Source organism: Simochromis diagramma, unplaced genomic scaffold, assembly GCF_900408965.1.
Source record: "Simochromis diagramma unplaced genomic scaffold, fSimDia1.1 OVJJ01000344.1, whole genome shotgun sequence".
In the NCBI taxonomy this organism is placed as follows: Eukaryota; Metazoa; Chordata; class Actinopteri; order Cichliformes; family Cichlidae; genus Simochromis; species Simochromis diagramma.
In genome coordinates, this window is record NW_024387375.1 from 12,675,840 (window position 1) to 12,690,574 (window position 14,735).

At 42.1% G+C, this 14,735-nt stretch overlaps 1 protein-coding gene across 4 annotated transcripts in view; it reads left to right on the forward strand.

Moving 5' to 3' along the window:
* The window catches only part of vaspb (vasodilator stimulated phosphoprotein b), a 32,997-nt gene extending 18,624 nt beyond the window's left edge, over positions 1–14,373 (forward strand). The window contains exons 2-14 of one of the 4 annotated variants that reach the window (XM_040009432.1): positions 1,006–1,177; positions 4,039–4,219; positions 5,443–5,509; positions 6,797–6,858; positions 7,731–7,999; positions 8,208–8,344; positions 8,513–8,564; positions 10,099–10,126; positions 10,233–10,269; positions 10,476–10,532; positions 11,139–11,208; positions 12,763–12,820; positions 12,909–14,373. In XM_040009432.1, coding sequence (XP_039865366.1) covers positions 1,006–1,177; positions 4,039–4,219; positions 5,443–5,509; positions 6,797–6,858; positions 7,731–7,999; positions 8,208–8,344; positions 8,513–8,564; positions 10,099–10,126; positions 10,233–10,269; positions 10,476–10,532; positions 11,139–11,208; positions 12,763–12,820; positions 12,909–12,943 — 1,225 coding nt within the window. In that variant the 3' untranslated portion in view covers positions 12,944–14,373. Of the gene's footprint in view, positions 1–1,005; positions 1,178–4,038; positions 4,220–5,442; positions 5,510–6,781; positions 6,859–7,730; positions 8,000–8,207; positions 8,345–8,512; positions 8,565–10,098; positions 10,127–10,232; positions 10,270–10,475; positions 10,533–11,138; positions 11,209–12,762; positions 12,821–12,908 lie in introns of all 4 variants that reach the window. The other 3 variants (XM_040009431.1, XM_040009429.1, XM_040009433.1) reach the window with 3 other exon arrangements.
* The last annotated feature ends 362 nt before the right edge of the window (positions 14,374–14,735 follow it).

Consider the following 14,735-nt stretch of genomic DNA (forward strand, 5'->3'; position numbering starts at 1 on the left):
ATTTGGCTTTGGATCGTTTTAATTCTTCCTCGTTTTTGTGGCAGCATGTAGTGGGTGTTTTTGTTCAGGCTTGGAAGAGCAGAAATCGACTCTTAGTTGCCAGATGTCTATATTACAAAGCAGGATTTCAACTTATCTAGGTAACCCGGAGTTAACCCTGAAGTTTTCTGTAGTGTGAAGGTGGATCACTTCTTACTGGGGTGCATCACCATGGTAACGCACTCTGACCCTAACCTGCTCCGGAGCAGATTATGTTCTGGATTAGAGATCAACAGGTATGAAATCACTGTGTACATGACAGTGTGTACATAACATCACCATTCCTGCAGGACCCCAGAGACCTCTGTATACGAAATAGGAGGGTCAGAAGTCTTTGCGTTTCTCTGACTGTCAGTAGGTTAGATTCTCAGATCCAGCTTTATTACTTTTTTCCTCTGTTGGCCTCAGATTAATTTACAACAGTTTCATTGTTCCATCAGCATTAATTAGAACTAATTACATTTGGAAATTTTGCTGGCTTTCCTTCTTACCCTCAAAGAGGCTAAACTTTATTCATATCTGAGCTCTTTCTAGTCTTACTGGCTAAAACTTGCATGCATTCATACAGCACTTTGAATACTGAACTACTGAACACTGCTTTTCCTCTGGCACACACTCACCCTGCAGCACCTTTGTTGCTTTGATTCTGTGTTGTGCGTTTTAAATTTTTCTAACATTACACTTTGCTATTCCTATGCTGCCAATGCACTGTGTTCGTGATTAGCCAGATGCTGCTAGCGCCCCTCCTTCCTGTGAACCCATTTGTAACTAGAACCCTGGGTTACTGAGTCAATGGCTATAAGGGTAAATGAAGTTAACAGAAAGATCCCTTTGAAATGCTGAACTTGTGGTAGTACAAGCCTGAGTACTAGTCAGAGAAAAGTAGATTATTTAGACTTTAAAGAGTCAACTAAGCTATGCTGTAAACTAATGTTGATGATTTCTTCTTTGTGCTCTGTTTTTCAGTGAATCAAGTATTTGCCAGGCTCGGGCCACTGTGATGATCTATGACGATGGCAATAAGAAGTGGCTTCCTGCGGGCACCGGACCCCAAACCTTCAGCAGGGTGCAGATCTATCACAACCCAAGCAACAATGCCTTTAGGGTCGTGGGACGCAAGATGCAGACAGATCAGCAGGTACATCTGCCAGCTTTGAGCAGGCTTAGCATAGTGTCTGGCTTTGTGAGATGTGTGTAGTGTCTGTCATGTGGCCTGTGGGCGTCTGTGTTGTTTAAAGGTGTCTGAGTAAGCAAGAGTGAGAATACTGGGTGCCCATTCATTGACATCATTGTAAATGATACCCTAAACTGTATCTGTTTGTTATATGGAGAGTATTTACTGTAAGTATAGTTTTATTAGAAGCACTTGAGAACATTTTTACATCGTCTACTACTGTGCTGTTTATGTCCCTCCCCCCTAAACCCTCTGCCCATCCAAGAAGCCACAGGAAGGATAATAAATCACAACCAAACCTATTTTCTGTCCCCTTGTTTGGTTGCAGAGCAGTTTTAGACTCTACCTTATGTTGCAGTTATTTACACTCACTGGCCACTTTATTGGGTACACCTGGCTAGTATACAAACTCTTTTGCCTTCAGAACTACCATAATTATTCATGACACAGATTCAACAAAGTGCTGGAAACATTCTTCAGATTTTTTTTGGTCCATGCTAACTTGATGTCATCACACAGTTGCTTCAGATTTGTTGGATGCACATCCATAATGGGATTCATCTGTTCCACCACATCCCAAAGGTGCTCTACAAGACGGGATGGATCCAGTCTTTCATGTTGTTTATGCCACTGAGACCTAAGATCGGATCAGATGACATTTTTCCAATTTTTCTGTTGTCCAATTTTAGTGAGCCTGTGTGAAATTTAGCCTCAGTTTCCTGTTCTTAGCTGACAGAGGTGGCACCTGGTGCAGTCATCTGCTCTAACCCATCTGCTTCAGTGGTTCAGGGATGCTTCTCTGCATACCTTGGTTGTAATAAATGGCTCTTTAGACAGGCTTCCTATCAGTTCAAAGCACTCTGGCTCTGCTCCTCTGACCTCTGACATCTTCTTGTAGAGAACTGCCCCTCGCTGGACATTTTCTCTTTCAGACCATGCTTTGTAAACCCCATAAATGGTTGTGTGGGGAAAATTCCCGTAGATCAGCTTTCTGAAATACTCAGGCCAGTCTGTGCGGCACTAACTATCATGCCACATTTATAATCAGTTAAATCACCTTTCTTCCTCATTGTGATGCTTGGGTTGAACTTCAGCAGGTCATCTTGACCATGTGTACATGAGTTGCTGCCATGAGATTGGCTGACTAGATATTAGCATTAATGAGCAGTTGATCACGTGTACTTAGTGGCCGGTCAGTGTATGGTCTAACTAGTTTCCTCATAGTTTCTCTCTGATGTCTGTGTGTCTGAGAGAGAGACAGAAAGGGGGAGGGGTGGAGCAAGCATACTGGCTTCTGTGGGGAGCCACTGTATTAGAAACACTATGAATTTTCATGATTTTATATACACTGATGCAAATATGATCGCATGAACCTAGCAGACAGAAGAAGTATTTACTTTTAGGCACAGAATGAATTAATGAAACCTGATGAAAGGTGGAGCAGGGAATCCGTTAAGTTTGCGTGTGGAGCACGATCACTGCTTCACACCGTTTGCAGCCGTTTATCCAAACACTTGCTGCTCTTAACTACACTTATAAACAGGCCCTGGGTTACTTTATTTATCTTTAAGCCTGTGTTTTAATTCCTTTCAGTGCTTTTAATCTTACAGATTTTGCTGAGCTGAGCTTTGAATCGACTGTTGTCTTAAGCAAGAGCACTTCCACCACATTCATGCTTTTGATTACTGTCAGTTTGCGAGAGGTGCACACAAACATGCAAAGCTGTTTTTTGTGCATTGTCAGCATGCCTTTGGCATAACATGTAGGAAAGTCCTCCTTCAGTTTTGAGTGCTCAAAGCAGAGGATAATGAAGGCGTGTCTTTGTGGTTATCACCAGATTATGACTCCCCAGCTGATAAAGGTGAGCAGATTCCATGTTGCAAAGCAGGGCAGCCTGAGTTTGGGTGCGTCTGTTCTTGATACGCCCGTCTTAGTGTCTCTCTCTCTCCCCTTCTTTAAACATTCAGCACTCTGAAGTGTTCCCCAGAGACGTGTCTTAAAGTGGAAGATGTTTCCTGTGAGATAGTTAGCCTGTTCAGCCATTTCCTGTGACAATTTAGGACGTAGTTTGATACCCAGTAAGGACTCTATATTTGTGTCTGACGGAAACATCCAAGTGAGTTTAGGCTTGTGGTTAATGAGAGCAGCAGGAAGAAAATGAGAATTTTCTCTCTCTCCTTTTCATGTTCTCCTTTCTTTTTTTTTTTCTTGTGCCTGTGGTGTCTTTAGAAGTGTCTTTGTGGTGTCACGCTTGTTTTATGCATCCTGGTGTGATTTAAGACGAGTTAAAAAGCACAAGTGGAACCTGCGGCATTAAGGCTTTTCATCATGCCACAGGTTTTACTTGATTCCTTTTATCCTGATTCGTGATGCAATTCTCTTTGCATCTACACACTACCTTGCTATTTTTAAACAGGAAGACTGAAGTTTTATTTGTTTATTTTTAATGATGATGATGATGATGATGTCTACAGTGGCAGATGAACTTGCTACCCTTACATTCAGTGCATGCTGCCCCCCTGACAGGGTCTCCTATCCTCCCCTCTCCTCTGTGGAATCCAGAGGCTGTTAAACAAATAGTGAAATGGCATGTCAGCACATTCAGGCAAACACTCAAACCCAGAACGTTTTTCCCCAGCTCCATAAGCTTCACACCACCTGGTGGTTGGAATCTGTACCAGCATAGTCCACAAACATTTAAGCAGATACAGTCGTGTTATGCATAAGCAGGGATATTAGGTTGTGGAGATTTTAGAAGTTGTTTTGGATATATAATTTATTTTAAAACGACTTTGTAACTCCTCTGCTCTCTTTCTCCTCCTCAGGTTGTTATAAACTGTCCAATCATTAGAGGCCTCAAGTATAATCAGGCCACACCTAATTTTCACCAGTGGCGGGATGCGCGACAAGTTTGGGGACTCAACTTTGGCAGCAAGGAGGATGCTGCTTTATTTGCCAATGGCATGAGCCACGCTCTGGAGGTCCTCAACTCCATGGCAGACGCAGGTAAATTAGCATCTGTAGCTACTCCATGGACTTTGCTTATGACTCCAGCACGAATGAAAACGTCCCAAACTTGCAACTTCCTGTTTTGTGGTAACTTATCAGCCAGAACATGGTAAACATTATACTAACACCACACAGAGGTTACATATGTGTTTCTTGTCAATCAGTTAGAGAAAACAGGCATGTGATTGAGCTGATATTAACACCGCCCTGGACCGCATGAAACACCTTGCTAACAAGCTTCCTTCAAGTGATGAGTATGATTCACAGTGATGTACAACAAACAGGGTAGCTGGGTAGATATAAAAAGGTCAAATAATGTTATTTGTTTGGCCTCGTGCTGCTGTGCTGGCTACAGTTGTGCACAGAGTTGGTGTAAATGCATGAAAATTACTCACTCGGATCACATTTTGTCATTTAGACGTAGACTTTATTAATTCCACACTGGGGGAATTCACATGTTACAGAAGCACTGGATTTATTTATTTATTTTTAAATAAGGAAAAAAAAATGATACAAGTGTCATTTCTACTATTTACAAATGGTTGCTATATACAGTAAGTATTTGTCATTGTCATATTTTTCATAGGTGCATAAAGTGCAGTGGGAGTAAACCTTTATTTTTGTAGGTATCTATTGTGTGTAATGTACAGTCTGACCGCTGTTGGGATGAAGGACCTGCGATAGAGCTGCGTCCTACACTGTGGCTGTTAGAGTTAAACACACTATTTCTTAGACATCAGTCCACACGTGTACATCCAATCCTGTTAAATAGAAAATAGTTTGAATATTTCCTCAGAAGGAATCCTGGTATTCATCGAACACATAATTAGAACTTCTGTTGTTGTTTTGTTTTTTTAAAATGTGTTCATTTTTAACAGTTTCAGCACTTATTCATAGTCAGTGTTGTTCTTACCTCTGCTTATTTACAACAGCTGGCTATTTAAATGAATACTCTGTATATCCTGTGTCGCTGAGCCATGAAAAATACTTGATAAAATGTAGCATTGTAAATGCTTGGTTAGTGGGCACCACCCATTTGAGGTCCCTGTGTGTCATATCGTGGCTGTCCACACTGTCTGCAGACTTTGTACAGTATCAACAGCACAGATATAAAAAAGTGTGTACGTCTGTAAAAGCACAGATTGGATAAACTTGAGCGTGTCAGGAGTTATTGCTTCATAGTAATCATCACAAATGTTTTCTATTTTCTGTTTTGGCAGGTTATGCTACCCTCCCCCGCCCCATGTCAAATGGGCCTTCTCCTGAAGAGCTTGAACAACAGCGGAGGTACCTTGAAGACTTTCTGCTAAATGCAGTCCGCCTTCTTCACTTTGCTAGTTGTAATCCACCGCTGGTCGCATTTTACTGCTTCTCCGCTTGCATATCTTCTGGGCTTGGTTCAGCTGATAACTCTGATTACATTTCCAGGTTTCAGCTTGGTCGTAAAAATCTGATTATTAAACAAACAGTTATTTTTTCTGATTCTTTTTTTGTTTACGTCTTATGTGAGCTTACTGTACTGTGCGGCCATGTGAAGTGTATGTTTTCTAACTGATGCAAACAATCTCCTGGGTTCAGTTGCATAACAATCAATAGCAAGTCGAGCTGTTTTGGCTCTGCAGTAGTCCACTTGGCAGGGTTAGGGCACACACGCATATGCAGAGGATTTGATGGCATTAGCTTGGCGCTGACGCTGTTAAAGCCTTAGTCAGCCCGTGTAGTTTAAAGGTTAAAAAGACAGTAAAGTGGATGCTGCTTACATTTTCCCGCCATGTCTCCATCAGCCTGTCCCATCAGCGAGACACTTGGACTCGCATGGACTAAGCATTAACCTTTTAATCTTATTTACACTAAAAGGTGATAAAGATCACAGTCTAGGAGGATTTTATAATCGGCATTGCTGCTTTCCTGGCTGTCTCATTATCCAGTGGCGCGCTGAGGCTCAGGGAGCTTCTAAAACCTTAAAAGTCCAACAGAGATGCAGGTGTTTGTGGGTAATATTTGCAGCTGTAAACATCAATGATGTTCAGCAGTTGTGAAAAGAGGCAGAATAACAGACATGAATGCGATCGCCCCTCACCCTTTCCTTGGCTCGCTGCTTGACATCATGTGTGATTACGGGCATGTGTGTGGCTCTGCACTTTAGTGTGTGTACACTGTGTACAGTGTATGTGTGGTGCTCTGTAATCAGCTGTTATGAGTGGCAGATGTGTTGGGGGAGAGGAGAGAGATGTAGCCAACCGAGGTAACTCGCATTGGATCATTTTGACCAGCTGTGGACTTTTTAGTGATAGACTAATTAAAAGTGAAATTCACCTCATGTCCTTTTACCAAATTCTCTAGATTTTATAAAACTGTTTGTTTGAAATGTTAGAAGTTGCCCTGAAACAGCGGTTGGTGCATAAATAATTCAGATATCTACAGGACACTTGCACATGATTCAAGGCTTTCTGAGTCTCAGACTTTCATTTAATTGTGGGCCAGTTTATTGTAATTACTCTTGGTTTATTTTAAACGTGTTCACATACAGATGTGACAGATTTGTTTGTTTGTGCACAGGTTGGAGCAGCAGAGGTTGGAACAGCAGGAACGGCAGGAAAGAGAGAGGCTGGAAAGAGAAAGACAAGCTGCTGCAGGTCAGGAAACACCTGCGCTGGTCAACATAACACCACTTGACATTAATACACTTCAGTTTTGTTCTGTTTCAGCGTTATACTCAGATAAATGTGCAGCACATGATCGCCCTGAAAGGAAAGCTGGAATTCATTCTGCGTACCAAAAACAACATGGGATTTTAAGACTGATACAGGGTCGTGTCAGACAGAGGTTGTGACTTTTTCTTTCACTGGCTGAATTTTTGTTTTTTTGTTTTTAAACGTTGATGGAAAATCTGAAGGCTGTCCCTAATTCTGAACCGTAATAATAAATGATTCATGCACAACACCGTCGAGAACTGTGCTCTCAGCATTGGTGCCGCATCTTTCTTGACATCAGACATCATATATTAGAATTGTCGATCAAGGTCTTGGAGTGTCTGTATCCACAAGCAGTCACAGAGGGGGTGCAGCTGCACCGGGTACAAAACCATGCTGCTGGATGCTCTCCAGATAAACCAAGTGCTTATAGGATTGGGAAGCAGATAAGATGCTGCTGGTAATTCCAGTGTCCAGCAGAGTGAAAATTCAGCATTCAAATCACAATTAAATCAGACATTAAAAGTGGGTTGTCCAACGCAGAAAAATATAAAACCACTAGACATGGAGCATCAATCAAGCTGTTTAAGTTAAATTGGAATTTTTAGATGCAGGAGCTGTTTTAGTGCTTTAGGTGCTGCCTCTATGCTCTGTTTATGCTTTTGACAGTTTTAGATAGTGAGGATCAGTCATGCCCTCTGTATCATACAGAAGCCATCTAAGCATTGTTCTGAATTTTGTTTACCTGCGTCGTGCTCTCATTGGTGTGAATCTTCTCTGAATACTTTGCAAACTGATGGTCCTTCTCTGTCCAGTTCCTCCAGCCCCTCCGGCTCCTCCACTGGCCACTGGAGGCCCCGCTCCTCCACCGGCTCCTCCTCCACCCCCTGGCCCTCCTCCAGCTCCTGCCCCTCCTCCAGCAGCTGGCATCCCCCCGCCTCCAGGACCACCTCCCACAGGACCTCCCCCGGCCCCACCCCTGCCCACTTCGGGTGGCGGAAATGGCATTGGTGGTGGGGGAGGAGGGGCAGGAGGGGGCTTGGCGGCTGCCCTTGCAGGAGCTAAACTCCGCAAAGTATCCAAGGTGTGTATGTGCCAGATTTGACTGTTACTTTGCTGCTGCTGTTAAAGGCCTTGTTAGCATACAATTGACAAATCACTTAATCTGTCATGTGCTTCTCTCATTATTCTAATTGGATATTCCGCTGTTGTAATGACACAATACTAAGAGTTATTTAGAGATGTAGATCTGTGACACCACCATCCATGCTTTTGCTATTTGCTGCCCTCAGCAGGATGATGGCCCGTCTGCTCCTCCAACTCCAACTCCAGTTTCCAGAACTGAGTCCACCCGCAGCAGCAACGCATCCATTGGAGGAGGAGGAGGAGGGGGTTTGATGGGTGAAATGAGTGCCATCTTGGCACGCAGGTGGGTGACGCCACAGGTTTGAAGCCACATAAGGTTTTATATTAAGTAGTTACAATCTTCACTTGTCTTTTGATCAATAATCATTTATTACATGCGTTATATTCAGTCAGCTCTTGCAAGTTTTTCTGCTTGATTATTAAACTTAGTATTTTTATTTTCCTTTATCAGGAGAAAAGCTGCAGACACTGGAGAGAAGCCACCTGTGAAACCACAAGATAATGTGAGGGTCGGCTTTTTGTCAAATTGTTTTTGTAATAATAATTTTATTCTTGGACTTTATTAAAGTAGCTTTGCATCCTTTATAGTTCAAATAGCCCTTATTTATGTCTTGATGCATTCTCAATCATCCAGTAGAGTAAATCTCCAAAAAGTTGATTCTGTTCATCTGGACGTAGCGTTTTGTGGGAGAAACGTTTCGTCACTCATTCAAGTGACTTCTTCAGTCTCAGCTGACTGCAGGTTTCCCCAAATATTATAAACGGCACATTTGCATAATGACTGAAACCAGCCCACTGAAGGAACAATGGGCTGGGAGGTCAGTTCCTTAATTTTAATTGTGCAAATTCTCATACGTGTCAGGAGTATCGGAGCAGTTGAGACGCATTTTTTCTAAACACCGGGTCTCTGTGGCTTTTAAACCCCAAAACACGCTGCACCAAAAACTGGTCCACCCCAAGGATCGGGTCCCCCGACACAAACAGAGTAACATAGTGTACGCTGTTAAGTGCCAGGAGGATTGCCAGGATTTATACATCGGGGAAACCAAACAACCTCTGGCGAAGCGGATGGCACAACACAGAAGAGCTACCTCGCCAGGACTCTGCAGTCTATTTACACCTACAGGCCAGTGGACACTCTTTCAATGAGGATGTACACATCCTGGACAGGGAGGAACGCTGGTTTGAGCGTGGAGTGAAGAAGGCCATTTACGTGAAAAGGGAAAGACCATCTCTGAATCGAGGAGGGGGCCTAGGGGTACATCTTACGCCATCTTACAATGCTGTGATTGCAGCCATTCCCCAACTCTCTGTGAATGGTACTCATGGCTATTGATCAGTGGGTTTTGGTCAGTGGTTGTTGATCAATGGTCATGAGAATTTGCAAAATTAAAATTAAGGAACTGACCTCCCAGCCCATTGTTCCTTCAGTGGGCTGGTTTCAGTCATTATGCAACTGTACTGTTTATAAGATTGGGGAAACCTGCAGTCAGCTGAGACTGAAGAAATCATTTGGATGAGTAACGAAACGTTTCTCCCACAAAACGCTACGTCCAGATGAACAGAATCAACTTTTTGGAGAACCCTTATTTATCTTACAGTGAGCCTCGACCCAGCCCCATAGTTCATTCAATATATAAAACAAGCCGTTACTACTAGCTACTGATATCCACACTCTCCCCTGTAAGCCAGCTTTGTCCTGATTGGTTGCCCCTCGTAAATAAAACATTTAAACAGCAGGTGGGTGGGGTTTCTGTGCTCACGTTGGCAGGTTATTAAACATTGCCAAGAGTAGAATAAACGGTTGAAGCCTGAGTTTTCGACTCACACTTACAGATACGATGTCATCATTTGACACCAGTATTGTCGTAACATAACAATATAGACATGCCAGAAAGTAATGAGAAGCATAATCGGTTCCCTTTATGTAACACCAGACAAATGTAGAGTGTTTTTACATGTAACCAACCACTCAAGGCTGAGGATGACTCACTGTTAAGAGAAGTCTCCATGTTTTTTCTTCCCTCCTCTCCACAGGATGAGTCAGAGTCTCCAAGTCAAAGTGGTGAGAACTGAACAGTTTTGTCTGTAGCATGCCACCTACGTTCATTCTGATATACTGATATGAGTGAAGATTAACAACTCGTGTTTTCATACATTTTCTTTTTCAGACGCCGTCAGAAGACCTTGGGAGAAACCTATGATCAGGTGAGCCAAGGCGCAGTTATTTCCCTGCAGTAAATCTGTCACCTCCAGGTGTCCCATGTGTCGGTTCACCCCGTTCACCAGTGTGCGCACGTTTTTGTGTCCACGCCTGCGTCTTTGCACAAACGTGAGTTTTTTGTGCGTGTGTGCGAATGTCGTCCATTTTCATTTTAAGAGCGAGAGTGTGTGTGTGTGTGTCTCACTAACAGGAATAACTCCATCCCCAAGAGCATGGACTCCACTTCCTCATTGTCCCAAGTTCCCAGGTATACATGTGCCCCATTAATTCATGACCTTTAGCACCCCTTCCTTTATTCTTCCCTCTCAAATCTTCATGCTGGGGTAGCATATTTTACAGTTGATAGCACCATCTAATGGATGGGAGAATGGCGTGCACCCAAGCTACCCGTAGGTGTAGCAGCTGAGTGTGCTGTCTCTGAAAACTGATTAATAAGATGGGAGCCTGGGTCTATGATTCATGCTTATTTTCAAGTCACTTCTCTCAGCTGGGGTTGGCACTGTCCTCTCTGACATCTTTGATGGCTTTGTTTGTCTCTATGTTGTAGTTCAAGAACGTACACGTAGTTTTTGTGGTAAAAGGTCCTAACAGAGCCATACACTACTCTGAAACCTGTGCTAGCTAGATCAGTTAATATCAGGCATTAATTTATAGCTCGTCAGCATCCTTGAGCTTCAGAAAGGTAGGTTAATGAGTTTACATAGGTTAACCTTCATTTCATTTCTGCATTCTTCCATTCACTGGTTCTTCATTTGCTCTATACTGTGGCAATGCATTTGATTAATATGTTGCACCTGTTTTGTGGAAAGATAAACATGAAATATTTGCATGTCTGTTTCATGTTTTGTTACAGGGCAAAGGCTGCAAGCAATAATAATGAAGCAAGTGGAGCCGATGACTCAGATTTAGAGAAAATGAAACAGGTAGATATGCTCATCGACCCAGCGATCATCAGTTCTTGGCCAAAACAGCCACTCTTGAATGTTTGGATCTGAATTTTTGTTATGTAAATGAGAAAGCTGATTTCTCTAAAGCTTCTGATACTCGTTTTGTTTTGCATGAATCTGGCTCCATCTGAATACGCTGGTTTGAGGTCACTTTTTGACAACAGTTTGACAATGGCAGTCTCAGACTGTTGAACCTTGCTCTGACTTAGTAAGCTTAGGTAGCCTTTGATTAACAAAGATTAATGACACTGAAATTTATGGTGTTTAAGAACCCACTTTTATTCTGTCTCATCGTCTAACCAGCAGAAACTCCTGCTTCCTTCTTAGTGAAAAACTGAATTCAAAATCGATTCGTGTAGACTAAATGGACAAAAGTGCTGAGCCACTTCCACATTGCAGGAGCTGCTCAGCCATGGAAGCTCCCAGTGCACAGCTCTCTGTGCTGATGTTAAAGTCAGAGGTTTGGAACTCAGTAACTCTGTAGCTTCACATGGTCTGCTACTTCACTGCTGAGTTGCTGTGGGTTGCTTCCACTGCAATAATATCACTTGAACGTGGAATGTCTAGAAGAGAAGACATTTCACAAACTCACTTATTGCAGTGGTGGCAGCCTTTTACATCACAATGACTCATTCTTTCACAAATGTTTTTAAAGGCAGACTGTATGTTAATGTGCTTCATTTTGTACACATGTGCCAATAGGACTAAAACACCTGAAACACACCTATTTTGTTTTTCCACCTCTCACATTGTTCTGTTATAGATCCAAATAATAATAAAATGCAAACTCTGTGACGGGACAATGTAATGGCATTCACCAGTAATCCCAATAGGCATAGATTTGACTATAGGAGATGAAGTTAGTTTGTAGCTTCCAGCTGTTTCCAGGAGTGTGTTGTTGTGTGTCACAAACAGGTTGGTGTGCGTTTATGCAGCTGGCACAACAGCAATAATATTAACTACTGACAATAATTACATTCCCAGCTTGGGACAGGATCAGTCCGGATCTTATCACAGATGTGGTGTATATAATCATACTTCACAAGCTCCTGTTATTTCTAATCTGATGTGTGGGATGTTTGTTCCCATAGCTACACATAGGAAGTGGCCTCTTTAGTTATCAAAGCATCTATCAAAATAAAGCTGCCATGCAAAAAGACAGTCTGACCTCATGCATTATGTCACTGTTGTACTGTTAAATCTTGCAAGCAAACTGCAGGTAATGTGGCTCGTCATTGTGTTTGCAGATCTCCATAAAAATAACCCATGCCTAAATGACAGAATTCAGTCCAGTTGATAAAGCCAACAATGTTATAGGTTTCATGCATGAAAAGGTCTTAATCCTGACAGAGGTTTTAAATTTTTCTGGTCAACACCAATGCATTGTGTTCTGCCACAAGTCAGAAAAATATATGTTGTATGTATATGGAGATTTCACATGTCACCTGGTTACTGCAAATAAAGATTTTTTTTTTTTCCTAAATCACAAATGTATTGCCATGGCTAACGGTTTGTCCTATTTTTCTGCAGGAGATCTTGGAGGAAGTGCGGAAAGAACTACAAAAAGTCAAAGAGGAAATTATTGGAGGTTAGATTACACTTTAAAAAAAACTTTAATTTTGCTCCAGTATCAGCTACTTTGTGTACTTACTGTGTGTTTCTCTTTGCTTTCACAGCCTTTATTCAGGAGCTTCAGAAGAGAAGCACATAGTTCTGCTGAGCGTCAGGTGTAACGGAGGGATGCGATGGGTGGAGCAGATCGAGGTCCGCTGAGGCCTTTCCTCCACGTCACCCTCTCATGTAGCCCAGGGATTTCTCTTTATCTTCTACACATTTTCTCTTCTCTCTCTCTTACACAAACACATGAGCATATGTGCTTACTGTACAACATGCATATTCACGTCATCTTAATGGTAACCCAGGGAACCTCCTCAAGTCGCCATTTGGCACTTTTTAACCATCACTTGCTTTTATTGCAGCGGTGATGTCCCCATCTGTACCATCTCTTCCCGCTCAGCCGTCCCGTCGTGCCCTTTTTGTGTCCCGTTCATCTGAATCATTTCAGAGCACTTAACTACCGCCAGAGTTGCTCTTGCAAGTTTGCCATCTCTAACCCCTCTTTGTTGCAGAACCCCTGCTGCTTGTGTCCTCTCCTTCTGCTATCAGATGCACCATTTTTCCTGGTAGAGAAGTCTTCAGTATTCAGGCACACTGTATTAGTCATATTTTTTACTGTAATAGAAAGAGGCTGGCATGCTGGGATCATTTTCTCCCTTTCTCAGTTGCCATGAAAATGTTGAGACTTCTGCTAGTCTGTGTGGCAGCTGGATGTGGAGAGGGGAAAAAAATCAAAAGAAACAGTGAAGCCATCTTCTTTAATACTGCAGCATATCTCAGTCAAGTGGACTTTAAGCTCCCTCCAAAGACTAAGAACTAAAGCGGCACAACGAAAGCCTTCACACTCCTGCTGCACAGAGATACTAGAGGAAGAGGAGACAAGCAAAGGGAAGTGTTCAACCAGAGTGCTGTGAAAGAGGAGTGTGTTGTAGTTTTATGATGTGAGAAACTTATTCTCTTTGCATTGCACTTGTTCCAGAGGATGTGTGTGTGTGCGTGTGCCACACCGCCTTGATAGACTATTCCCTCTCACTTAAAATGAGACCTTATTCATTGGCCAGTGTGGCGCTCCTGCTGTCCACTGTGCTTCCGCTTGTTGTTATATTTTTTTTTTTCTTTGTTTTGTTGTGTTTTTTCCCTTCTAGATCCGTTTTCTAATTTTGAAACATGAAAAATGGCCATGATGAGGTCAATTAATTTGGCCATGACCAACTGCCTTGAGAATAAATATATAAATATATATATATGGAAAAATATATATTTGTTTTGAGGGAAATGTTAGCAAAAAAGGTGTTTCTATTTTAATTGAAATGACTGGTGAATGGGAATTTCATTATCTTTTTTTTTTTTTTTTTTTTTTTTTCAATGATTTGTTTTCTAATGAAATGTTGTTTTGTTGTTTTTGTTTACTTTCTTTTTTCTAATAGAGTCTAGGCTTTTTACACTGAAATATAAAGAAAACAGCTTAGAGACACTGGATTAGAAATGCCTTTATAGTCGAATACAGCTGCTTCTTAAAACGCATCACTTTGTCTGGACTCATCTTTTCTATTGTATTTGAATTTTATGGAGTGTGGGCTGTGCTGCACACATTTTGCTATATTTAAAATCCCAAACTCCATTTATGCATAAAAATGTTTACTTAGAACTTGGGAAATTGTCAGTCTTCTTTTGGCTGCTCCCTTTTAGGGTTCCTCATGACAGATCATCATCCTCCATCTCGCCCTATATCTAGCATTCTCTTATGTTACCCCATCAGTCTGTATGTCCTCCATCACTACATCCACAAACCTTCTCTGTGGTCTTCCTCTTTTCCTCCTGCCTGGAAGCTCGATATTCAATATCCTTTCTCCAGTATATCCACTATCCCACTTCTCCACATGTCC